The 27,280-nt window shown below is 44.2% G+C and overlaps 1 protein-coding gene across 1 annotated transcript in view; it reads right to left on the minus strand.

Annotated features, from left to right (window-relative positions):
- The window catches only part of CC2D1B (coiled-coil and C2 domain containing 1B), a 555,234-nt gene that overhangs the window by 284,933 nt on the left and 243,021 nt on the right, over positions 1 to 27,280 (minus strand). The window contains exon 10 of the mRNA XM_086925080.1: positions 23,418 to 23,528. Coding sequence (XP_086781206.1) covers positions 23,418 to 23,528 — 111 coding nt within the window. The remainder of the gene's footprint in view (positions 1 to 23,417; positions 23,529 to 27,280) is intronic.

The raw sequence follows: 27,280 nt of genomic DNA on the forward strand, positions 1-27,280 counted from the left end.
CGGAGTCCCAGCCAAACACCTACGATGACTACAGCGCACCCAAAATGCCTCCGCCTGACTAATCATCAAAGTCCCCCGCCGCAGCCATATCACCCCCCACCTGAGAAACCTACACTGGCTCCCCGTCGACAAGAGGATCACCTTCAAACTCCTCACCCACGCACACAAAGCACTCCACAACGCCTGACCAGCCTACCTGAACAGCAGACTCAGCTTCCACACCCCTCGCCGCCAGCTCCGCTCCGCCAACCTCGCCCTCGCCGCCGTCCCCCGCATCCAACGAACAACCTAAGGCGGCAGATCCTTCTCCTACCTCGCCGCCAAGGCCTGAAACACTCTTCCTACCCACCTACGGCAGACCGAAGACCTACTCGCCTTCAGAAGACTCAAGACCTGGCTCTTCGAACAGTAGCGAAGCTTCCAAACCCCCTCCCCCCTAACCCCCCCCCCCCCCTCAGCGCCTTGTGACCCTCACAGGTAAATAGCGCGCTCTATAAATAGATTGATTGATTGACTGATAGTGTGGTCATTAGCAGCCATAGCAAGTAAAGCTCCTTGTGAGTACCTGAACGAGCAGTCCTTACTGCTACTGAATAGATTCCTCCAGATAACTGGTGACCAATCTCTATAGAGCCCTTAAGGATGACTGACTGCAGGTCACCTTCCCTGTGTGATGCAAATGGGAGGCAAATCTGCTAGAACCCATGTCAGAGAGGGAATGAACCAAGACCTGTGGTCTGGAAGGGGCTTGGCTAGCTGCCAGCTAAAATTGCCGCACCGCAAGTGAGCTCCAGCGACCGGCCCCATAAAACCCCAAATAGCCGCACATACATCCGCTTGCCACACTGTGCAGAGATCTAGTGCTGTCCAGTAGCTGCCCCAGGAATGATCGACAGAGCGCTCAATACCTGTGCTGGATTGTGAGAAAAGGCTGCTGGACGTGGCCATCGCTGTGAGTTGCGGCCTGTCGGTATTCGATCGCTCCATATGTGAAGTTTGGCCGGGTGTTGAGAAAGCCGGCATGCCCAGGAAGCTGTGGGAATGTTTGTGGCGGAGGTGATGAAGAAGAGGCCCCCGGGCCGTTGGAGCTGTTTGTGGGGGGACAGAGGACCCATCCACGGATCTCTTCCTTGAAGATATTATGGTAAAATAGCTGCAGCTACATGGTCTTTCTAACTACTTCTCTGTGGCGAGGGCCCTCAGGGTTACAGGGGGCCCGCCGCGACCAGGAGTAGCCCTGCGTCCTATTGTGACGAGGATTTTTAACTACTAAGACAGGAATGTAATACTACAGACAGCTCGGTCGATCTCCCCGCTTAAGTATGAAAAAAAATGTTTCCCGGACTTTATCATTAAAGTTCAAAAGATGTTCGTCCAGATCTTATGGGACTGCCTTTTAATACATAGCTACTGCCATATAATACATAATGCAGGAACTCAATAACATGCTGCAGGCACAAATCCCAATGGACCCTAAATATGTTCTATTGGGCATCCACACAGACATCGACATTCCAAAGTATCAACTTCTTCTGAGTAACCTAAGCCTCGTAGTGGCAAAACATGATATAGCCAAATACTGGGGTAGAGCAGAACTTCCCACTTTGAAAGAGTGGTGGACAGGCATGGACCTGCATGGGTGCCAAGAAGACATTATATAAAGCGAGGGGTTGCCCAAGAAAGTTAAAGAAAGTATGGCAGCCATGGCTGAGCTAACACAACATAGAGATGGAAGATGAGGAGACAGAGGTATTGGAAGGCACTTAAATGGCACGCAGGCGCAGGGTTTGTTACTCTAGGCCCACACCTAGCTAAGGAACCTGCGGGGTGTCTAACACAAGGGGTGGGCGGCATCGTTTGGGTCATAGAAGGCATTCATAATGCCGCAAACTCTGTATCCTTACTAACTGCAAACCTTGTCATTTGTAATCAATGGACACTGAAGGAGATTTACCTGCTGAGTTGTTTGATGTTTTATCACAAAATAATAAGAAAAATGTATTTTAAAAAAAAGTTCACAAGATGCAGAGTTCCTTTCTGGAAGTCAAGAGAGCGCTACGGGAAAAGCACTTGAAATTTGCAATGCTGTTCCTGGGCAAACTCTGTGTGGTGGCGGAGGTAAAGACATTGTTTTTTTACTCCCCCGAGTAAGCCTAAAACAGGCTTGATGGCTTGCTGTGCCCTGGGAGCAGGTGCTCGAATATTTACCGTCAAAAGATCAACAAAGAAAAGCAGTGACAAGGACCACAACAGAATTCAGAGAAAGATGTGGCAGAGGAGGGGCCTGCTGAGACTATACTGTCGTAATGTATCTTTACCCAGAACTGTTGAAACTTGGAGATGTTTTGAGGGTCATCAATGCCCAAGGGGGCCTCGCTGTGACTTGTTCTAAGTTACTAACTTTGAACCTACGAAGCTCCTCCTGGCTTTCGAGCAGTAGAACTGCGGGGGATGATGATCCAGGTCGCGGACTCCGCCCCACTCGTGCCCCCAGTGCACCCCCCATGGCACTGAGTTGTTGAATTGGCAAGGAGGTGCTGATTGGACCGTTGATTCCCGATTGAACTCTTGCAGTGTGGTAAAAATGTTATGAGTTATACGGAGGGGTTGTGGTGGGTGGACGGTCGGCTGGGACATGCTCCCCGACATCAGGACATGAGGGAGAGGGATAGGGTTCAAAGGCACTCTGCAAAATTGGAGGCTGGGCAGGATTGAGCCCACATTGCAGGGAGTGGGCGGGGGGTGGAGGGGTACCGTTACTTGAGTTGTTCTTATGTTTTTTATAGGCAGTGTAGATTAATGACAATGATGATGTTTTTTGACAAGTGCTTTAAGCTACTGGGCTATACAAATCAACTCTACCCCAGGTAGTCCCGTGGGCAGGTAAGGAGGGTTTCCCAGCTGTTTCCAAATATTCCATGTCTAGACTAAAAATCTCTCCTGGAGCCATCAAGCTTTTGGCAAGATAACATGAATACGGTCCAAACGCCCTCAAGCTTCAAAATCCTTTCTTGGAATGGGGGACAAAGTTAAAAGTGGGTATTGTTACAATATTTAAAATGCAATGCACCAGATATAGCCCTGCTGCAAGAAACATATGTGCAGGGAACTACCAACAGTGCTCTTAATAGATGGGGTTACAAGCTAGTAGCACATGCAGGCTATACTACAAGCTCGAGAGTGGTGGTAATCGTATAAGCAACTCCTTTCCATTTACCATACAGAACACTATGCATGACCCCCTTGGGCGATAGGTAGCGCTATCAGGACTTTGGGAGGGCAGAATGTTTAATATTATTTCCCTCTACATTCCCACCCTCCCTTCGCCCGAGACTCTTCGCCTGCACACTCACAGACCTGGGTTCACTCATTGGCAGCTTACCACAGGGAGAGATTGCAATGCAGCTCTCAGTGGGGAATTCGACTGCTGGCTTACGAGACAGTGAGACCCTGTAGTGTAGTTCCTAGTTTCCCACTAGGCCCTGCGCATTGGAAAAAAACATAAACAGTAGTATCGACGTGGAACTGCGGATATTCCAGGCCTCCACTGACTATGCTAAACTTAATTGGGTGTGTTACCAACTAGCTCAGAGGTCACTGGAAACTTTCTTCTCTGCATGGGAAGTGATCAGCTTCCCTGGCACAGACAAGAAGGGATTCAGTTTTCCAACAACCGTGCAACATGACAACTTTGCTCCTCAGATCAAGAGTCAATCTCTAGGGTCGTGTGAAACAATAGACATGTATTTCACTCAGTCAGTTTAGTGCAGTTTACTTTCACGAGATGTAGAGAATAGAGAGACGGGCGTTTGTCAATAAAGGGATAACATTTATTGAACAGTCTTTCTTCTCGTACAAGAGAAATGTATTGCCACACTTGCAAGACTTGTTATTATAAAAAGTACGTACAGTAAGATAAGGATTGCGAAATAGAACTGTAAAAGCATTGATATGGTTTCTTAGCCATACAATGGTTTAAAAGAAATAAAACATATATACAGTCATATATACATTAGGCTAAAATACTCAACTGGTGCTTCTAACTAAGCCTACCCCAGTGTGCCTGACCTAAGCCTAACACGTGGAAGGGGAGTAAGTAAGTAGCTTTAAGTTAAGTTGGTTTTGCCAAGGTTTGCTTCAAGAATTCTCCTCTAAGGGTTTAGTCAACACCATACCTCTGAATAGAATGATGGAAGTCTGGTATTTCCTTCAGGGGGCACTCAATATCCCAGTCACCCGCGAGGGCAGACCGGAAACGCTGGAGCTGGATTTCTCTGCAGGAGAAAGGCAGCGGCTCTTCTTCAGCGCGTCGGGAGGAGGAGGCGGGGGACAGCGTCCGCGGCAGCTGGAATCTGCTGGGCTTCTTTCGCAGAGGGACGGCTGTTCAGCTCCTAAGCGTACTGCACCATCGTTCGCGCTTTAGCAGCTATAATGGTATCAGTAGCTTCACCACCAAGGGACAACAGCAGCAGCGTACTGCCTGCAGCAGCAATGGGATGCACAACAGGGTGCACGGCAGCTTACAACAGCACGACAGCTTTCAGCTCACATTGCTTAAGGCAACGTTGGTAATATTTATACCTGACAGGTGCCGGGTTTGACGCAAGTTTGCTGGACATAAGACGTCAATTAAAGATGTCACTAGGAAGTGATAGTTATCAGTTGCTCATTAGAGTTCCATTACTAATCAAAACACAGCAAGCGGGGATTTCCAGGTTTGCTGAGTTTTTATCTTGTTGAAGAACTCGGAGTGTTAATCTAGGAATATCAGATAGTGACTTCTGCTCTGTCATTGCACTAATTGGTTGCAAAGGAAGTGGCAGAGAACTATGCTGGAATGTGGCTCTGTTCGTGTGAGGCCAGAGATGACTTTTCTGAAAATCGCACTTGAACGGTTATGCCAATATAGGGAATAAATGGATTTATAGCCGAATAGGGGCATAAGGTCGCAGTATCGATCAGGAACCTAGATAAACACGCAACACCCACTCCACGTTTTCATGTCCATCAAATTACTAAAACTAGAGCAATTTGACGCATGTGTAACATTGCCCACCCCAAAATACATAAATGCATTCGAAATAGGCGTATATTGTAATACGTGAAATTTAGGTACTGTACGTTTTTGAAGCATAGAAATCATTCAAAAATTATTGCATATGAAATCAATGAACGATTATGCAAAAATAATTACACATGAATTATCTCTGACAGAAGAAGGGCGAGATAAATCATCACATAAAAATGCATTGTAATAACATGTTCTAGAGGCTGATGTAATTTTGTTATGTCTCTAGATGTGATTAGAAATAGAAGTGTGAAGCTTCTGTTCTCTAAGAATAGTTTTTACGTTAAGCAAAGAATTGTTCGTGCCAAAAGGGGTCAATATTAAAAAAAAATGTCCAATTCAAAAGAATTATTGCTTGACCGGGGAAATAGAGTTCCAACGCTTTTAACAGTTTTTGTTGATCAAAACTGAAGGCCGAATTCAGAGTTCATGGGAACGCTGTGTGTCGGAAAGCTTCTCCAAAGTTATTGTTTCTGTACGGGTGAGAACATCGTATCAGACAGGCTCTCAAAGAATTGGTCTACAAATTCAGGTGACAGTTCAACCAAATTAGATAGTGCTGTAACTTGGCAGGTGTGAGAATGATTGCTGTCATCATAGTCGGGAGCAGCAATGCTCACAGATGGTCGTACCTGTGTGATGTTGCTTTTGTCACTCGCTCCACTGTTACCACCTAGTCGTAGTACAGGAGTCTCCACGAATGCCGTCATCAGGATTGGTAGCCGCTGGGGACAACACAATGCGTGAGCCGTTATTGGACTGAGCAAAGTATCGACGTCCATTGGTACTGCTGATGGAAGTGAAAGACAGATGTCCAACACGCATTCATTGCCGCAAAGCATACATCTTAGTACCGGTAAGATACAGTTCTGCCATATAGGTCTGAATGAAAGGAACCAGGTCATGTTTAGATCTCTCAGCCTGGCCAATCCAAGGACGTTAGTTATCCTGTCCCGGTAGCGCATTGCTAGGATTGTCTCTTCCATTCCCATGGGAGCTATGTCTGAGCTGAGGCTTGCCATAACGAAGCAGGAGGGTCAAAAATAAAATCCCTGCTACAAGTTCCAAAAATAATGGTATGCCGCCAAAAACAGAGTGTACAAAATTAGGAATGATTCCCAAATTTGCCTGAAAAGGTGTTAGCAGTCCCGTAAAGACTGTCTTAAATATGCCTGGGATGCTTGTTGCACTAGACATGTTAAGGAGTTGGCTCAACATTTCTACGAAATGCACGGGGCAATTTGTTGATAAAAGGTCATGAACTTCAGTAGCTGTCCTTGCAACTAGAAGATCATACGTCTCTTTTGATGACGTTATAGGCACTGTTGTCTGTAAAAGTACAGATTTCATTTTGCTTAAAGTATCAATTCGTATAGAATAGAGATTCAGACGAGGCCAGATGGGAGTCACTGTGTCTGCAGGCCCACTAGGAAACAATGCTTGCATACAGCATTTGACCATGGATGTTACTCTTACTAGATAACTTTTCACTGGCACGAGGCCACAACATCTGTGATCCGTTCTAAGAATGTAACTCCCGTTTGAAAGTTGCATAAAGAAGGGCTCTATCTGAGTTGCAGGTGTGACTAGCTGGTGGCATGAAAGGTTGTTTGAATTTCCATCACATGCTCCGTGTAAATTAATACCCTGACACAAAAGTATACCGCTTAGTGAATGTTTACAATTTTCACCACTAAGAAATACATTTTTGTCGCTGTCACTATAGCAAGAATGTGGCTATGGTAACTTCCATTCAGATTTTACATATCCTTTACCCAATTGTTCATACTGGCCAGCAAGTATGTACTCAAGGCACTTTTTAAATCGGAAAGTTGTTATCGGAATTGTGATAATTCCGTGTATTATCCATTCAATGACAGGACTCTCTGACATTGTCAATGGTAATCTCTCAAGTTTTTCGATGCTCAGGATTGTATAGTCTGCTCCTTTCTGTGCCAAACTGATCTGTTTATCAGTAAGGTTAAAAATGGAAAATAATGACGTTGTGTTGATTAAACGCCAAGGCACATAGCCTGAACGAAGATTTTGCAGCGTCCAGCCTAATTCTATAATAGAACGTAATTGCGACTGGCCATGTTGTACCATTAGCAAGTCTCTGTCTATCACATCAAAGGCAGATGATACAATATTGTCCAACGAATATATTCTGGAAGACAGAGTCATTAAACCATTGTCTACTACAGAAAGTGATTTCTCCAAATTAATACGATCAATTTCTCGTATTTTTTCAGCAGTTTCAATTTGTTTGACTTTCCAAGCCTCGTTGAACGCAGCATAGATACTGGTCGCTATGAAACGCTTTGGACGCTGTTTGCGTGGTCCAAGAATGAAATCGCGCAAATCAGCACCATCTTTTAGTAAAGACAAGTGTTGCTTAATTTCAGCCAGTGTGGATGATGTTAGCCATTCAAGGCAGAGTTTCCCTACACTGTATGTTGTTATTATCCCTGGATGTTGTCTCTGGAAATATCTCGGGTCTGGTCATTTTTAACCCCTGTGTTTTATTCAGGAATCTATCTTGACAGCTGTTTGTGTCAGTAGGCCAGATTAACCACTTTTTCCAATCAGGATGTGAACTGTTAAAATGTAAAATTTGTGACACGTCTAACTCAATATCTGCAGTCATATTTTCTGGTATTGGCTTCGGTATAGACGGTGTTTTAAGGTCTTTGATCTTAGCTAGGCCAAGACAGGATGTTTGGTGTATTGTGTCATTTAAAAATAACATTTGTTCTGGTATCATGCAGGTTCTAAATAGTGCTTCAATGCCCTGTACCTGCCAATCTTTTGTACCCCAAATTGTTTTCGTTTCAATGTTATTTTTCCAATAATCAAAACCAAATGTCATCATTTTGTCATAAAATGCTTCTGAATATATCAATTTAGAATTTGTCAGCATTGTTTTCATTCCTGTTTTATCTAACAGTTTGTAATAAAACGTTTCTGCATCACTGGTGTTAAACCCTGAAAAGTGTTTAAATTTCTCAAAAAATGCTTTAGAACTGCTTTTAGGTGGTGTAGCACAATGTTCCCATTGATTATACATAAAAACATTTCTAGGCTGTGCAGATTTATGCAAGTAGTGATCACCATAGTGTGTGTAACAGAATAACTGCTCATAACTAGATGAACCTTGTAAATAATCATGATCTGTGAATCTAGCTGACATTACTAAATCAGACATCATGTCATTAATACTGTTAAAGTCCCAATCATCAGAGAATGTACTAGGTTTTACAAAGTCACTTAAGGAAACCTTCAGTTGATGAGGATACTTCAGGATTTCGACCGGACCATAGATCTCATAGTCTGTTTTCTCCCATACTACCCCACCAGGTATTGGAATTGCTGTGACATTTACTGTTGACAGTTCTCTTTTCTTCACGTGGGATGATCTGTGTGGTTTCAGGACTAGGTTGATGTTCTGACTTGCTGTGTCCATTGTAATATAATTTTCCCTCAATGAATTTTCCCAAACAAAGTACCATGATGAGCCAAAGTAGGAGGAAAAATACACCTAGACCGAACCAGAACTCTAACCATGTGGAAACAAGGTAGATTTCCTTCAGTTGATGAAAGAGTTCCGTTGCTTTTTCTTTAAAAGTCTTTTTTGTTTCTGGCATCACTTCGGGGTCGTTTTGATCTTCAGAGAAGTTGTCGAAGTTGATGAAATAACCAGAGGCAGTTCTGTCAATTGATGGGATTGTTCTTTCAATCTGTCTCTCGGTAGCACTTTCTGATGCCACATCATTGTAGACTGGTGTTGTTTCTTGACGAACTGTTTCAATCTGTGTTTCAAGAGGCACGAGTTCCATGGCATTATTGCATAGTCCTTCATTGTGCACTGCAGGCTGATCGAATGTGATGAGTCTTTCAGTTTGAACCTCTTGGATTGTTGCAAGTTTGGGTATTCTGTTGTTTCTTGGGAGTCCACTGGGCCTACTGTTGATTATAGGCCACATGCTTGTGGTTTTAACAGGTCGATGGACACGACTCTGTTCTCCTTTTTACCAGCAAGGGGCGGTAGCACAACTGATCTTGTTCCGGTGACTGCCAAGACAGGTACTGCTTTTCTGTAAGAAGGCCCAAATTCCTTCTTAACCGCGATCTTTTCTCTGACTAGATCCCCAATCTTTGGAATCCAGACAGGCCTTGCTGGGGCTGTTGCTGGTGGTGCCTCGTCAGTGGTAGATCACTGTTGCTTTAACTTTATGTTGCTTAAGGATTTTCTTGTTTCATTCAGTTCCTGTAAAACAGCCAAACGATTTTTGATGTCAAAGTCTGTTGTTTTTTCTTGTACCACTGACATCTGACTATCGAGGTCCTGAATGTTCATTCTAATTCCGAACAATAGTTCGTATGGGCTGAAACCTTTTAGAGAGTTTCTTGGCAAGTTGTTAAGACTAGTCTGGACACTTATTAAATGTTTGACCCACCCAGCGCCTGAACCTAATACCTTTGCTGTTATAGATCGCTTTATGTCTCGGTTTTTTCTTTCAACCACACTGTTCCCTTCGGGGTGCGACGGACAAGAATACCGCAACCCAATTCCCATGCTGGCCATGGCCTCCCTATAAGCTCGAGAGCTGAAAGCAGGACCCTGATCAGAATGGAACTTGGTAATTGCGTATGTGCCGATATAGACTCGCAGATCTCTCTTATAACAGTTCTAGCGTCAGCCGAGCGCCGGAGGCTACATTTTTAAGTGTGTTTAGCCTTAACTATGTACAATGGGACGCGCTTCTCTTCTTTGATTGCGCAGATAGACCGCCTTATGCTGTCTATCAGGAATACTGAGACTACACTGGCCTGTTCATTACTGCGATCTCTGTTGCAGTTTTCACAATTTTGAGCAAAACATTGAATATCTATACTATTCCTGGCCACCAGTACTCTGATTGTAATTCTTTCAGAGAATCCTTAATTGTTTGGTGTCTCAGACCCAACCCCATGTGTGCTTCCAGTAAGAGGAAGCCCCTCCTGCTCCTGTTTGGAATTACTCTGTCCCCCACTCCAGGGATTCGAGCAAAAGGAACGGAGTTTGCATTGATTACGTATGCATAATTGAGTGGATAGTTCACGGGTAGTGCTGCACAGTCGCCTTTTACAGTCGTTTTTACTGCCAGCATGGTTTCCCCGTCTATGTATTTTTCTGTACGCTTTTTTGTGGCTACGGAAGCCAGGTTAGTTGCTTCCGCTATGGCTGTGTTAGCCAATGAATTCCCTGCAACGTGAACGCCATCACGTTGAAGACTCTGTGCGTGAATCACGTGAGTCTTTTGTAGTTCTTTGTGTAAAAGAGCTACCTGTTTCCAGAGCAATTTATGCTTTATTGTGGCACCTGTGTCATCTTTGTAGTCGTTTTCAATCCACCTCTGCATTTTATTGTTGTAAGAGTTGACGCAAAAATGAGAATCGCACACGATAAGTGTCGGGAATTCACGTTCTGCATTTTCGAGCACCATCTTTAAACATCTGATTTCAGCTCTCTGAGCCGAACAGTTTCTCAATGATTCAGTTTTTGTTACTTTCGGTCTGAATTTACCGCACAGCCAACGACCTTTAATAATCGCACATGCTGCATTGTAGGATTTTCTCTCTACGTTGAAATGCTGTACAAAACTATCTGTATAGATTATACATGCGTATTGTGGGAGAGGCAGAATTTCGATTGGCAGAGGATATTCTTCTTCATACTCTAAATCATTCAGTTCTTCGAATTGCGGGGCGAAATAGTATTTCACATCTTCCGCTCCTAGAGAATCTATACACTGTATCCATTTCGGATCCAGTGACACTGTAGGCAGGTTTACTGGGCTGAATAGCGCCTCGAAGGCGGATTCCGCTGTGAGGATGTTAATCCTTTTGCCGTGTGCTAGTTCTCGTTCATTTGCTAATGCGATTTGCACTGCTTTCACAGTTCTTTCTGTGTGACTGGATGTTTTTTCTGCTTGTGTGTACAAGTGAGATTTAATTGAAATTGGTACCTTTTCTCCCTCATTAGAGGTTAGGTACGTGAATCCGCATCTTCCTGGGATGACTCGGATTACAAGATCGATCGTGTTGTCACGTGTATCTAATTTTGTTTTTGCTAACATGTCTGTTTGCAGTGATCTCAAAATTTCTGTGTGTTTTTGAGTCCAATTGATTTGTTTAAAATCAGGTTTAATTAGTTTGTAGAGAGGTTTAACTCTCTCTGCGTAATTTAGAATGTATGTTCTTCCGAAATTCAGAAAACCTAGAATGGATTGTAAATTCTTCAGCGTTTTTGGAGCTTGGAGTACAGCGCACTTCTCTAAGAAGTTATTCGCTAGGCTTTTCCCTTCACTTGATAATTCGTACCCTAAAAATAGTACTGTCAGATGGGCAATTCGAGACTTTTTAAAGTTGAATTTGTAACCCTCTGCTGCGAACCCAAGTATAATGGTGTTCACTCTTTTCAAGTGAGTATCCAAGTCGTCGTCTGTGAGATAGATATCATCTACGTAAGATAATGCCTCATCATCATATATTTGTAGTAACTCTGTTACCCTAGCTGAGAATAGTCCTGGGCTGTTCTTGAACCCCTGTGGGAGTCGACAGAATTATTTCTGTGACCCAAATGCAGAGAAAGCGGTCAAATATCTGCTTTCCGGTGCAATGTTTTGACAAAAGAAACCATTAGATATGTCTAATGTCGTTTTATATTTTTTCCTAACTATGTTATTCATTAGGGCTGCACTATGCGAGTTTTGTACTGCAAAAGTTTTGCAACATGTATTAAGGTGTCTGTAGTCCAAAACTAGACGATATGAATTGTCTGGCTTGGAGACAGGAAACAAAGGATTGTTCATTTGAGAGGTGCATGTTTCAATCACCCCCTGGTACTCAAGTTGATCTAAGATCTCCCTGACTTGTTTTTTAGCTTCTTGCTTTATGGGATACTGCCGTTGGGCAGTTGGTTCACTTTTTAATTGGATTTTTTGAGGAGGTGAGTCCTCATCCCATTCTACATGATTTTTATATAATGCAGGTGCCTGGGCCACTGCCCATTTCCTTGCATATGTATATTTTTTGTGAATCGGAATGTGATTCGAGAAGGCAGGCATAATCACTTCTTCGCCACGAGGGCACTCCCTGACAAACTCTGGGGGCCAATCCTTTTCAGCTAACAGAATATCATAGCCTTTTGAGAGCTTATCCCAAAATAGACCTCTTATTTTCCTAGTCTTATCACCCTCTATACGCAATGTTATTTCGTATATTTTATGGGGCTCGCTAAGTCTGGTGTCGGCAGTTTCAACCTGAATGTATTCATTTGTGTCCACTGTCTCCAGATGACTCATCAAGATCTTGCGCTCTATACTGATTTCTGCTGCACTGTCCAACATTGTCAATGCCCACTCCCCGTTTTTCAACTGTGTCCTCAGTATTCTCGGCATTGTTGATTACTCTAATACTGGCTACCTTCTTTTTCTGAAATTGAGATTTTTTACTCTGAGCAGGTTCCTTGTCTTTGGACTTGGTGTGCTCTCCTGGGTCTGACCGTCCTCTTCTTTCCGAATTCTGTGGAAAAGATCGAGAGGGACGTGTATCAATACTTTGATATCTATCAGGTTTTTTCAGATTATCCCTATTTCTAAGGTTATATCTTTTCTCAGAGGGCTCCCTCTGGGGAGACTGGCGTTCTCGAGTCGGGGTTCTTTCCCTCCGTCGAGGAGACCTTCCTCTGGACTGGAAAACTTTTTCCTTGGGAGTGGATTGTTTATTTCCATCCCAGCTCTTTGTAGGAGTATTTAAATTATTTTTAATAAATAATTTTTCAGGATTTTCGAGCAGTTGGGGCTTTACCGGTTTCCCACCCAAGCTGTCTCTACCTAATTCTTCATAGCATTTTTCTATGATTTTTGCAAGCTCAACAGGATCTTCTATAACTGTTTCCTTCAACTTTTGGCGAATCGCCACAGATGCAGCTTCTCCTTTTATATTGGCTAATAATATAGCCGAGACCTGCTTGAAGTCTTTCAGTAATTTCATACCTAGATTTAAAGCGGGCTCTGGACCGTATTCATTTTGAATCTTTTTTAGCACTTCTGGTATTACCGCCATAGACGGAACACCGTGTGTTTTCGTGTAAATGGAAGCAAAGACTGTACCCCAAGTGTCACAGTCCTCCACGTGTGGTGCGATTCCCATAGGAAGGCAGATGGTCAAGATTCTGTGTTTCTCAATAGGGGTAGTATCAGGAAATACTGCCTCTATTTGAGTGATTTTCTGTGCTAACCAGAAAGGAATTTGTTCCCGTTTTACGGGTGTTTTACCAAGACATGACTGTATGTTCTGTGGTGTAATTTTATTAGTGTTCCCCTGATGAGGGGTCAGCTGTGGTACATTAACAGCTGGTTGGACTGTTGCAGTCCGCATTACATATTGGACTAATTGCCTATGTATTTTAATTAGTGTTTTTAGCTGTACTAACAGCTCTTCCTTTGACATTTTTACAATGTCCGGATGTGGTGTGTAGCTGGCTAGAACCGGCCACGTTGCTCCTGGTCTACCTAGTGGACCGAGCCTGGTTATGTGATCTTTATGTTTTAGGGCGCCATTAAACCAGAGCAGGTGCTCTTGAAATTTAAGTGGAATTTCAATCTCCTCGAAAAGAGCGTACTCTTCCGGAGGTTCCTCTATTTTCTAATAGTGAAACTCTTTTGTTGTAGCGTTTGCCGCTGGAAAGTTTATCCATGAATAGAATACCTCTGTCTGCCGATATTCGTGAGCCTCTATCACGAAAATTACTGTACCACCTTGTGGTGTCAGTCCGTTTTCTATAAGTTTTAAAGTTATAGACTTTCTTAAGTGGACCGGGATGATTATTGCATCTGGGTCAGTCTGTAGGAGATTCGAGTCCTCCTCTATTAGTAGGGATGCCAGTCTAACTGTTTCCCTTTCTTCTTCACTGTCTGTCAGTTTTTATAAATGCAGGCTTTACAGAGTTGGTCTCCAAGGAGACAAAGATTAGGTGCACAATATTTTGGAACACTGTATCCTTCAACGTTGAATAAACCAGAGCTTTACATAGGAATCTCTTCCTACTAAGGTCGGGCGGATTTTAACCTTTCACCCACTCCAGACGTCTATTGGAGTATTTACGGGAGAAAGGGGTCTGTGTGAAATATGCACGACTGAGTTACTCTACCGTCTTGCGTTAGTTTATCGCCTTACCAAACGTTTGGGCGCCATGTAGTGTAGTTCCTAGTTTCCCACTAGGCCCTGCGCATTGGAATAACATAAACAGTAGTATCGACGTGGAACTGCGGATATTCCAGGCCTCCACTGACTATGCTAAACTTAATTGGGTGTGTTACCAACTAGCTCAGAGGTCACTGGAAACTTTCTTCTCTGCATGGGAAGTGATCAGCTTCCCTGGCACAGACAAGAAGGGATTCAGTTTTCCAACAACCGTGCAACATGACAACTTTGCTCCTCAGATCAAGAGTCAATCTCTAGGGTCGTGTGAAACAATAGACATGTATTTCACTCAGTCAGTTTAGTGCAGTTTACTTTCACGAGATGTAGAGAATAGAGAGACGGGCGTTTGTCAATAAAGGGTTAACATTTATTGAACAGTCTTTCTTCTCGTACAAGAGAAATGTATTGCCACAATTGCAAGACTTGTTATTATAAAAAGTACGTACAGTAAGATAAGGATTGCGAAATAGAACTGTAAAAGCATTGATATGGTTTCTTAGCCATACAATGGTTTAAAAGTAATAAAACATATATACAGTCATATATACATTAGGCTAAAATACTCAACTGGTGCTTCTAACTAAGCCTACCCCAGTGTGCCTGACCTAAGCCTAACACGTGGAAGGGGAGTAAGTAAGTAGCTTTAAGGTAAGTTGGTTTTGCCAAGGTTTGCTTCAAGAATTCTCATCTAAGGGTTTAGTCAACACCATACCTCTGAATAGAATGATGGAAGTCTGGTATTTCCTTCAAGGGGCACTCAATATCCCAGCCACCCGCGAGGGCAGACCGGAAACGCTGGAGCTGGATTTCTCTGCAGGAGAAAGGCAGCGGCTCTTCTTCAGCGCGTCGGGAGGAGGAGGCGGGGGACAGCGTCCGCGGCAGCTGGAATCTGCTGGGCTTCTTTCGCAGAGGGACGGCTGTTCAGCTCCTAAGCGTACTGCACCATCGTTCGCGCTTTAGCAGCGATAATGGTATCAGTAGCTTCACCACCAAGGGACAACAGCAGCAGCGTACTGCCTGCAGCAGCAATGGGATGCACAACAGGGTGCACGGCAGCTTACAACAGCACGACAGCTTTCAGCTCACATTGCTTAAGGCAACGTTGGTAATATTTATACCTGACAGGTGCCGGGTTTGACGCAAGTTTGCTGGACATAAGACGTCAATTAAAGATGTCACTAGGAAGTGATAGTTATCAGTTGCTCATTAGAGTTCCATTACTAATCAAAACACAGCAAGCGGGGATTTCCAGGTTTGCTGAGTTTTTATCTTGTTGAAGAACTCGGAGTGTTAATCTAGGAATATCAGATAGTGACTTCTGCTCTGTCATTGCACTAATTGGTTGCAAAGGAAGTGGCAGAGAACTATGCTGGAATGTGGCTCTGTTCGTGTGAGGCCAGAGATGACTTTTCTGAAAATCGCACTTGAACGGTTATGCCAATATAGGGAATAAATGGATTTATAGCCGAATAGGGGCATAAGGTCGCAGTATCGATCAGGAACCTAGATAAACACGCAACAACCCCACTGGAAAGACCCTAGCTGACATTTTGTCCGCAATGGGCCTGGTAGAAATGTGGCAGGTGCGCAATCCACTAATCCGCCAGTATACCTTTCACTCTGGTGCACATGGCAGTCTATCATGAATTGACTATCTATTCCGGCTAGCTGGATAGCTTCCGACATTCGCTGAGGTGAGACACCTCCTGAGAGGGATCTCGGATCACTTCCCGCTATATGCAATCTATGGTAGAAAACCTCCATCCGGGGAACAGTGTGATGTCACTTAATCCATGGTACCTTAAAGTGCCAAACATCCGAACCAGCCTGCAAAAGACCATGGGCCATTATTTTGATGAAAATTAGGGTTTGGTAGAGTCGGCCCAGGTCGTACGGGAGGCAGAAAATGCAGTGATAATAGGCCATGATAGCGGGCCATAATAGGAAGATATCAACGCAGCTAGTAACGTTGGAAAGAGAGATCCAGGAACTGGAGTCTGAACTGCTACTGTCAGACCACACAGTTGGCCGGCATAGACTGCAGGTTAAACAGAAAGACTATATACATTGCCGGAGAGGCAGCCAGAGCTAAGCACCAAGCAACCTTACATCGCCTATAAGAGGTAGGCAATAGAGTGGGAAAGTTCCTGGCGTGGTTAGAAACGTGAGAAACAGCTTCTAAATGGGTGTTTGAGATTATCGCAGACGATGGGGTGCCGGTTAGTGATAGATAGGGGATAGCTGATACCTTTGCAGCATATTATAAACAGCTGTATACACAGTCCTCACAAACTACAGCGGTTGATGCGCAACAGCTGGCGCTCACTTTGGCAATGTCCTCATTAGAGGCTGCCGATTGAGCGAGTTTAGAGACAGACCTTACTGAAAGTGAAGAGATGCAGGCCATTAAAGCACTTGAAGCTATGAAAAGGGCCCAAATGGCCTCCCGATTGAATTGAATAAGTTAACTGCCTCCAAGACTACCCCATATTTACTGAGAATGTATCAAGAAAGTCTCAAACTCTGGAAACTACCGGATAATCAAAGACTGGGCAACATAGTTGTAATACATAAAACTGGGAAACCCCCGGAGAGTTGTGCTTCTTACAGACCGATTTCCCTGTTGAATGCTGAGTTTAGGATTTTAGCTAAAGTGCTGACTACCCGATTAGCTCCAGTGCTCAATACGTTGATTCATCCTGATCAATAAGGATTCACGCTTGGAAGGAACACCGCGCATAACGTGAGACGCCTAAATGGAGAGTTGGGAAGGGTGAAATATGTCCAATAGGAGGCTGTTGGGGTGTCATTAGATGCTAAGATGGCCTTCAATATGATAAAGTGGCCTTACCTATTCGCGGTCTTTGAGAGAATTGGGTTTGGTCCAAAATGTTTAGCTTTTATACACGGACCCTTTAGCACAAGTAACGATAAACAGAGGGAATTCGGCGGTCTTCACATTAAAGAGAGGCACGAGACAGGGATGTGCTTTCTCCCTGCTGATATTTGTCTTGCTTCTAGAGCCGTTGGCAGTGTGGATACTGGAAGATCCGTTGATTAGGGGGCTTAGATGGTTTGAGACTTGGAGGATAAGATCTCCCAGTAGGCAGACAATATCCTTCCATACGTGGCAAACCCCCATTCCTCCCAGCACAGGATATTTCATATTTTCACCCTTTATCAAAATTATTCAGGATATACAATAAATTGGGATAAGTCGCTGATATATGTCCTTTGTAGCCTGGAACAGTGACTTCCAAGGTCATATACCGCAAGAGTGGAGACAGAGGGATTTCAATACTTGGGCATCTACTTTACTAGCGACCCTGTGATTTTTCATGAGCGCAATTTGGAGCCCTCCTTGCATCACCTTAGGGATGATGTGCAACACTGGAAGACTTTAACCATGTTGCTACTAGGGAAAGCTTCCTTATATAAAATGATGGAACTGCCCTGTTTTCTGTATATCTTACAAAACGTATAACTAGTTTACCCTGCATATTTTCGAGCGGTAGAAGCGGAGGTGCAGATGCTCCTTTGGGAAGGAGGGACAACGCGGATAGGATTGAAAAAACTGACAACGACCTGGTACCATGGAGGGATAGCTCTCCCGGCGCTACAGTTGTATTACTGGGCGGCGCAACTCATGGAGGTCAACCACTGGGTTCATCTAGGACAGAACGAACTGGCCTATAGGATGGGGACAGGCATAATATGCAACCAGAAGGACTCCTTAGGGACATCTATGGGGGGAAAAGTGAAACTCCAAAGGCCACCCCAACCGCTAAGACCATGAGAATATGGCATGCAACGACAGCAGCAGCATTGGGGTGGCGAGATAAGATCACCCGAGCCACTATGTTTTGGGACTCTGTCTTCTGGCGAAACACCCAGCTTTTGATAAGTAGGACCTTATTGTTCTTTCGGGAGTAAGAGGCTTGTGGGCACACAGGGATGGTTAACCATTTGTCGACCTCCAAAGGGAATATGATCTGGAGTCAACAGAAACCTTTCGATACCTCCAGATACGGTATGCACTGCAACACACCATCCCACGGGGGACAGATCTCTCGTCTGGAAGATAGGTTGCCAGAGGACGAGTGAGGAAGAAAGCAAAATAGTTTTGCCACCAGGATATGGAAGTTGGAAGAGTGATACATTGAGTGACCATGTAGAGATACATGCCCTGAAAAAACACTAAGGTAAGGGGGGCCTAAGGGAGTTTAGAGACAGTGCAGAGACACTTTCCCTAAGTAACATATAAAACACAAAAGTGTCAAAGGGTCTAAACATAAAGTCTAAATGTGGTACATTAAACTAGAGAGGTCAGTGTTAATCCCTACATTAAAATAAGGAAAACATCGATAGGTACCTTGTGATCCCGAACAGGATACCCATCAGTCACCACTCGGAACCGCCCTTCATCATTCGGGATTCCTGTTAACCATATAAAAGGTACACCACTGGTTTCAGATGGACGGTAAGATGTAAACACCTCTTGTAAACCTAGTGGCGACCAGTATGGTTTAGAGTGTCACAGGCCACTCATCAGTGAAAAGATGAGAGTGACTGATTTGCAGTGCAAGTGAAGGAAAGTGCTCGGTGAGAATAAAATTGGGTGAGGGAGCAGGAAAATATTTATTCTGTTTTATGCTCGCTCCACCAATGTTAAAAAAGCAGCAGTGGTAAATTAAGCAAATATTTACCAGGATGTAATGGTGGTCAAGTCAAGACCGAGCACTTTCTTGTACCCATTGCTTGTCAAGAAGTTTTTGCAGCGGCTGCATGCAAAGTCGACAATTGGGGACTAATGGAATGCAGGATGATATCATTCCCAGCAATGATTTGAAGACTCGTACAGAAGTGAACCTTTTTGATTTTAATTGTGCTGTCAGCTCCATGATTTTTTGCCTGCGCTCTTCCGAGGGGTACGCTTTTGCTTCTTGAGTTTGTAATTTGGCTCGTAGGAACTGAAGCGACTGCGCTGGCATGAGGGAAGACTTTTCCATGTTGATCCGCAGTCCTAAACTTTGGAACAAAAACATGCAGCATTCTAGGGATTGCCGTGCGTCCTGGAATGATGCACCTTTTATGAGCCAGTCGTCCAGATAAGGATATATCTGGTGGCCTTGCTGTCTTAAGTGCACCGCGACCGGCGCCATGCATTTTGTGAATACCCTTGGTGCGGATCTGAGACCGAAGGGTAACACCTTGAATTGGTAGTGGTACCCCGCCACCGTGAATCGTAGATACTGTCTGTGTTTGATGTGAATCGAAATATGAAAATAGGCATCTAAAAGGTCGAACGATGCCATGTAATCTCCTCTGCGCAACATTCGGAGAATCTCTTGTAGGGACAGCATAAGAAACAAAATGTTCTTGATATATTTGTTCAGGTCTCCGAGATCCATTACCTGCCTCCATTTGGTGGACTGCTTTTATCTTATGAGGAAAAAGTGCGAGTAGAATCCTTTCCATTGCTGTTGAGTTGGAACCTCCTCTATTGCTCCTTTCACAATGAGGGCCAAGACTTCTGCCTTGAGTGCTGAGAGATATTTATGATTCATGTGAATCGGATGACGTGCTGGAAGTTTTTGTATAAACTCTAGGGTGTGGCCTTGATGTATAATATCCAACACCCATCTGTCCGATGGTATTAACAGCCACCGATAATAATAGCAAGAGGTAATGGAACTGATTGGGGTGTGGCAAGGTGGACGGTGCCTGGATATCGTCACTGTCTCCTATTGGAGTCCTGTGCCTCGCAGCAGGCTTTCTTCTAGACTGCTGCTGGTAAGAGGTGTTAGAGGTGCGAAATTGCTGGTTGTTGGAGTATTGACGGTATGCCTGCTGATAAGGTTGATACCTGTTAGATTGAAAGGAGGATCTTTGATTGAACTGGCCTCCTGATCCTCTTCCAAGACAAGACTGAAATCTTCCTTGTTGTAGGAAAACCTAAGGCTTTTGTGGTGTCTGCTTTTATTCCTTACAACGCATCATCTATGTGCTTTCCGAAAAGGTTCTCCCCATTAAAGGGCATGTCCATGATCTTTGCCTGGACTTTGGGCCTGAAAGATGTAACCTTAAGCCAACCTGGTCTTCGAAGCGCTACAGCTTCCGCCATCTGTCTGAATCCGATTGCTGAGATGTCCATGGCTATGTTGATGGACTCAGAAGCAGCTCTTGTAGAATCATAGCCGCCTCTTCTTTCTTGTCTTCAGGAAGATGAGACAAAAGTGGAGCGATGTCCGACCACATATGTCGGTTATATCAGCTGACAAGTGCCAATGCATTTGTGGCGTTGATAGAAGCCACTGCCAACACTGCAAAGTGCTTCCCTGCGCCATCCATCTTTTTTCCCTTGTCAGGAGTAGCTGACAAAGTAGAGGCCGGGTACTTGGAGCGTCTCTGCGCCGCCTGCATAACTACCGATTCAGGTCGGGGATGACCAATCAGGCACGCTGGTGATGTTTCGGGGGCAAAATACTTTTTCTAGATCCTAGGAATTGAGGCTGCGACCGGGGCCGGATTTTTCATAATCTTCAGCCCTTCAACCCAGATGTGTTTGATGATTGGTATTGTCCTTATAGATTTTCTCAAAGTTTCCTTAAAGTCATATAGGAAACACTAATTTTCCTTTACCCTGCAAAGGAAGTTTGAACCTTTTGGAAGCTTTCTCCATTAAGTCATGAAAGCCACCGATGTCTTCCGGTGGTGAGTTTACGGAGATGGCGATGGTACTGGTGAAGGAATAACATATTGATCCCATTTATCAACCCCAGGATCGTCTTGCAGTAATTCTCCTTCCTCTGGCTGCTCCTCTTGCTCGCTTTCCACAGTCATCTCGAATTGTTATTATTTTAGGGGTACGCACTGTCTGCATCTGAGGTGGAGGTTGAACCACCGGATTCTGAACCACCTGCTGTGGTACACTTGTGGTGTTGGAGGCAGGGGTATTGTCATCTGGGAAACAACGATAGTAGTCGTTAATCATATGTCTGAAGTCGGAGACCTGGGAGGTCGGCATGGCTATTGCGTCTTCTCTGAAATTATCCACCTCTTCTTCGTCGTTATCATAGGCTTACTGGAACGATTCATACCTTTTGGAGCCTTGAACTGGGTATCTTTAAACAACAGTTCTTCCTGAACTTCCTGGACTTCCTCCTCATCTGTCTCCTGGCTTTCAATTTGGAGTTGCGAGGGACTATAAGCCACTCCATCTTTTGACTCCTGAAAATCCAGTAGTTTAGAAGGGGGAAGTGGCAAAATCTTGGTCCATGTAGTGAATTCGGTTTATTTGTCCGTCAACAAGCCAGTTGACGGAGGAAATCTCTTTATTGTGATGGTGGATCTCGTCATCGGCGATTTGAAACTTGCCATGGATGGAACACCAGTCGACGAGAGAGACAACGGTGTTATTAGGACCACAGTCGACAAGCTTTGTGCACTCGTCATTGACAGTGTCGTCGACGGTCCCGGCGTCGACGCTATGTTCATTGTAGATGCTGTAGACACCGTGGTTGACGTCGAGGTCGTCGATGTCTTTGTCTGCGTCGTGACGGAAGATACTCTGGTCTTCGTTAACCGGAGCGACGACAGAGCCTTCGTCTCTGAAGGCTTTCTGAGGGGTGTATGAGGTAAAGAAGAGGACAATGATTCTTTGGCTTTAGATTTTTCTGTTTTATGTTTCTTCACCTCAACTTTTTCCTCAGACAACTCCCTCTTATGTTTAGAAGAGGAGTGACCTTTAGATTCTTCATCAGACTCAGAGTTTGAGGTAGTTTTCTTTTTCTGAAGCCATATTAACAAGCAAGCTTCTCTGCCTTTCAGGGTTTTAGCTGAGAAAGTGCGACAGTGTTTGCACTCCTTGGGGACGTGCTTAGGGTAAAGGCGGTATAAGCGTTCTTTGTCAGGGTCCTCAGAATATAACCTGGCCTTCCCACACCATTTGCAAGGTCTGAAAAGCCTCTTCTTAGAGCTATCAGACATGGTGAAGAAATAGAGGAAAAACAGTACCTCAATCCAAAACTGTAGATAGGTCAAAAGTTCACCAAGTAACCAAAAACTGAGTAGTGCTCAGGGAGACACCTTCTCACATGACGGCAGTTTGAAATCTGAGGTATGCTGGCTCTGCTGGAGATTGTGATCTCAGGGCTGGCAGCTGATTGGTTGTTGTTTGGACCACATAATAATGATGATAAGCTACCAAACTATATACTTCCCTATGGGTTTTCTATGTAGTTTTTTCTTTTACTGCTATGGTTATTCTTTTACTGTGAGACTCCCACCAGGAAGATACAAGCATGTGAATCTATGAAAGATTCAATACTGGAGAAGGAGATGTCCAGCTGGTCGAGGGTGTTTGTGCTTGGCAATCTATGTTCGAAGAAGTTTGAGAGGTCCTTGAAGAGTGCTCGGGATGGGATGACGTCGTAGTTGGCAGCTGCGGGATTGGAGAACTCCTTGTCGTGAAGAGTGCTTTGCCATTGTTGGAGCTTCCTTTAAGTCAGAGATTTAGGGCGTTTTTCTTTGCATCTCGTAGTAGTTGTTGGTAGAGGTTGAGGGCTGTTATGTATGTGGATCTTGTGGTGGTGTTTTTGTCAAGTCTTCATTTTCGCTTAAGTTGTTTGCAGTGGCATGACATTCGTGTACCAGCTGGGTCATTTGTTCGTTTGTAGGTCTAGTTTCTGGTGGGAGCACTGCAGTTGGCGCAGTCGGTCAGCCATTTATTGAAGAGCTTGGTTTCGACATTGAGGTTCTCGGGTGTGGTTGGGTGGGCATTACTGTAGAGCAGGGGTCTCCAAACCGGTCCTGGAGGGCCGGATCCATGCCAGATTTTTTGGATATCCCCATTGAAATACATGTAGTAATTTTAAAAATCTGGCACAGATCCGGCCCTCCAGGACCGGTTTGGAGACCCCTGCTGTAGAGTCTTGGTCCAGTTGTTTAACAGTACTATCCTTAACTTCATTTATATACAAAGGTGCAACTGTATCAAAACTCCACTATTTACTTTTATTACGAAAATGATTCACCTGGTTTATTTAAAATGACTTCAAAGGATTAGATTTTTAAAGTGTGCATTATGTATACATCTTACCGGATTCTTTAGGGCCTGAAGAGGTGGTTGTTAAAGAAGGATGTGCATGTTCCTCAGAAGGAATCTCTGTCTTTGCAGAGGAACTCTGTGCCTTATCAACAGTTTCAGGCTCTGAAAGTGAAAGACACAGAAACATTATGTGCCACACCCACTGTCATACAGGAGATTCCCACAAAATATTGGTGCATGCTATCAAATTAAACCCAAAGGAAGTAACTCTCACTGCAGCAAACCATGGGGTGGTCTGCACATGTTCTATAAGCTTCAACATAGCTACTGAGTACTCTCTGGACGTCGTTCTGTTCAGCTTCACCTTACATTGCTTGGCATTAGAGCACAAGATACTACACAAGTTATTGGCTGGATTTACACCATGATTTAGGGATTAGCTAATCTGCCACATCGCTGACTCAAGTTGTTCAATACTTTCTAGCCTCAGAACTTTACCGGGTTGCTGTGTTTTTTTTTTTTAATCCAAGTTGCCTACTCAGCAGGTCTACTGAGGGTGAAAAACAATGATATTATTCAAAGTAAAGCACTATACACTGGATTCTTCTTAACTTCCTTGTTTCTGCATTTGTGGCCAGTAAATCTCCCACAGTTTCCTCCTTGAAAATTAGTTACCCTGTTACCTACAGAATAGCTGATAAATCCACTGAAGTTGACAAGATGGCTCGTGAGTTTGGTGTTCACTGCGGCCATCTACTGACCACAAATCTAACCTCAGGCAGAGAAGATTTAGTCTTCATCTTTTCAAGGTTGATAAATGGCACCATGTACACTGTTACTTTACAGTGCTAGAAAACATGAAAACAAGGGGCATGGCTATGGTAGCTGATTGGGAGGACAAGCTTCCCTTGGGTGCCAAGCTGTGCAGTTGTGAAACCACTAAATCTGATCACAATTTAAGCCACAGAGGCTGCCTACAAGCACTGAAATAAGGAGAGTCACTTAGACTCGTTATGAACCCCAATGTAGGCCAGGTAGCTACATGACAAAACATAACCTTTTACCTACATCAGTCCTACCTTGCTCTGCATAACGCTTCTAGCATTGACCTTTTACCCCGTTATGTGCTGAATAAATGTCGATCAGTTTCTTGGAAACTAGCCTCATTTATTATGCATGAGGTTTCTTAGAAAAGTCTCCCTGGACATGACGTACATCACAGCATTAACATACTAAGTCATGGTCATCTTCAACATTGGGCAAAAGAACAACTTTGCATAATTGCAGGCATTGTTCTAGGGTCATTTGCCTAATCTTATTCACAACATATTGATTGTGTTATGGAACCCCAAGGCTGTCTTTTTGGTAAAAAGAACCATACCGAACACTGACATAAGACACGGGTCCCGGCCTGTAGAAGCTACAACATGCAGTGGTCTAACATCCCTTGAGGGGTGTCCAACTCGAGACCAAGACGGGGTCCTTCATTCTCTCCCATCAGGTAATGGGGTTGGCTCTTTCCAATGGGAATTCTTCGCTTTACACCCACATACATGCTAGGTACATTTATGTGTACTTAGGCAGGTTCTGCATAGTAGGAGTACGCTTGAATACTGCCATGTTTCTATGTGCCTGCATATGTTTACTGTTTTAGCACCATGGTAGAATTCAACCTTTTATTTACTCTGTTGGTGCTTGTAATCTTCTACATCTGTTTCTGTCTAATGATTGTCGCAGTAAACATGTTTTATACAATAATGATGCTGCTTCAATAAATGCTTATTGAAAACATTCCCATCTTGTATTCTGTATGGTTCTCTGAAACTTAGTGAGCACGAGTGACTGAGCAAAAAGTACTGCACTGTTTCCACGATCCCTGAAGGATCAAGGGATGTTATGTTCGATAGTTGCCAGGAACTATTTGATCCTTGGTAAAGTTAGGGGGCTTTTAGTGTCACTGTGAGCTAGCTGGTCTAAAGGCTAATATATCCCTCAAGGGCATCCGGAATCAGTCTGGACACCAATCCCTTAGTTTATGTTGTCTAAACACGCAGATCCTATATAGATTAGTAGGAACTACACAGCACTCTATGCAGAGGGCTTTTGTACTGAATTTGAGGCTGCTGCTGCAAGTTGTGTCCGTACAACAAGATGGTCGACGCCACATCATAAGAGGGACAGAATTTGGGCCCTGAGAGGTGAGTCTGGACTGCAGAGTTGCAGTGGAGGTGGCAGGGGGTTGCGACCCCCTAGTGGCCACTGAAGTCGCTTCTATTGATGGGCCCTGACATCCTTACCTCCCACCCCCAGAGTACTGCATACTTCTACTCATGATGCCGTGGTGACTTGAAGTTGGTCAGTCTGGAGGGGATAGTGGGGCCCACTGACCTGAGACAGAGCTGGAAGCTGGTCCCTGAGGATAGAGGATACCAGAGCCCGTGGACTGAAGGGTGGAGACAGTCCATATGACAAAAGGCAAAGAAGTAGCAATAATTGTGAAGGACGAGGAGCAGATCCATTGCTTGTATGTCATTTCAGAGTCAAGGGACCAAAACCACATGAGATGCCAATGATTGCTTTGCCCCAAGAGTTCTCCCTGCCTTTAGACGAGTGACAGTTATAAACTCAGGATACTGCGAAATGATCTGCAGTAGCATGGCGACCTTGCCCATGGAAGGCCAGTCCTTTAGGGCTCCGTAATTGGACGATACCCAAGAAGAAGACACTGCAGTAGGGTTTGCTACCATTTCTAGATAAATAAAAGAGAAAGTCTAATCGAGCTGCGGAGGACACAGTAAGCAGAGCTGATGGCCCAGGAACACCTCCTGAGGCAGAGCTGGTGATCCTGAAAGCTGACCTGCTTGAAAGAATTTGCTCATTTAAGCAAGAGTTACGGGAGGAACCTAAAGCACACACTGAAAAGAGCTTGAACGACCTACGTGCAGACCTCAACAGTAAACTCAGTGATTTGCACTGAGAGGATTATTCAATTGTGTCAGAGAGGTGGAGTTCGAAGGTAGGATGGATCCGTTGGAAGTGTTAAAAGCATGTACAGATTAAACCCAGCAGTCTCCTGAGAAGAAATTAGCAATGGCACTTAGCAAAATAGACTAACTTCAAAATAGATTCTAGAAGCATGAAGAATAAAGGTCCTAGCAGAGGACATGGAGAGCACAGGCCTCCATGAATGAATAGTGGGCATGATCTCGAATGCCCAGGTAAACAAATAACTATCGACAGCGCACACAGAGTGGGAACCAGGTGTACACAGCAGACTCTCAGTCCACGGGACATCATAGTGAAATTCCATTATTACCCCGAGGCAGTGTTAAATGTAGCAATCAACTGTGGCAAAATAACTTTTCAAAATTGCTCATGCCCGGTCTTCCAGGGCATCTCCAAATCTACCCTTCAGCAAATCTACCCTTCAGAAATGCCTAATCTTCAAACCGATCACAGAAAAAGTGAGGCAAAATGGAGTTAGCTATAGGTGGCATACCTGTTTGGCATTTGCTTCTGGGTGGGGGAGACACAGTACAATTTCATGGACAAACTAGAGGCAACAAAATATCTGAATTTGGAATTGGGGGGATGCAGACTCAAGCCAAAAGTCCACCTAGAGAGGACAAATCAACCCAGACAAGTGAGACTCAGAATTGGCAGTCACCTAGACCGCTGCTTCATAATAATGGAAAGACAAATGATTCTGGGAATAAACGATCGACCAGATCAGGATACCTCATAGACACACAACTGCCATTTGGGCACTTTCAAACTAGCACACCAAATGTTATTTAAATTTTTTTTTTAAGTAGGGCCAGGCATTTAGTGAGAGAAATTTCAGGGTGCCCGTTAAGATGCCATAAACTTTGGAAGGTTGAAACGATTTGATCAGTGGGCATGAAGATACAAGT

The sequence above is a fragment of the Lissotriton vulgaris genome, chromosome 1_1, assembly GCF_964263255.1.
Source record: "Lissotriton vulgaris chromosome 1_1, aLisVul1.2, whole genome shotgun sequence".
Taxonomy (NCBI): Eukaryota; Metazoa; Chordata; class Amphibia; order Caudata; family Salamandridae; genus Lissotriton; species Lissotriton vulgaris.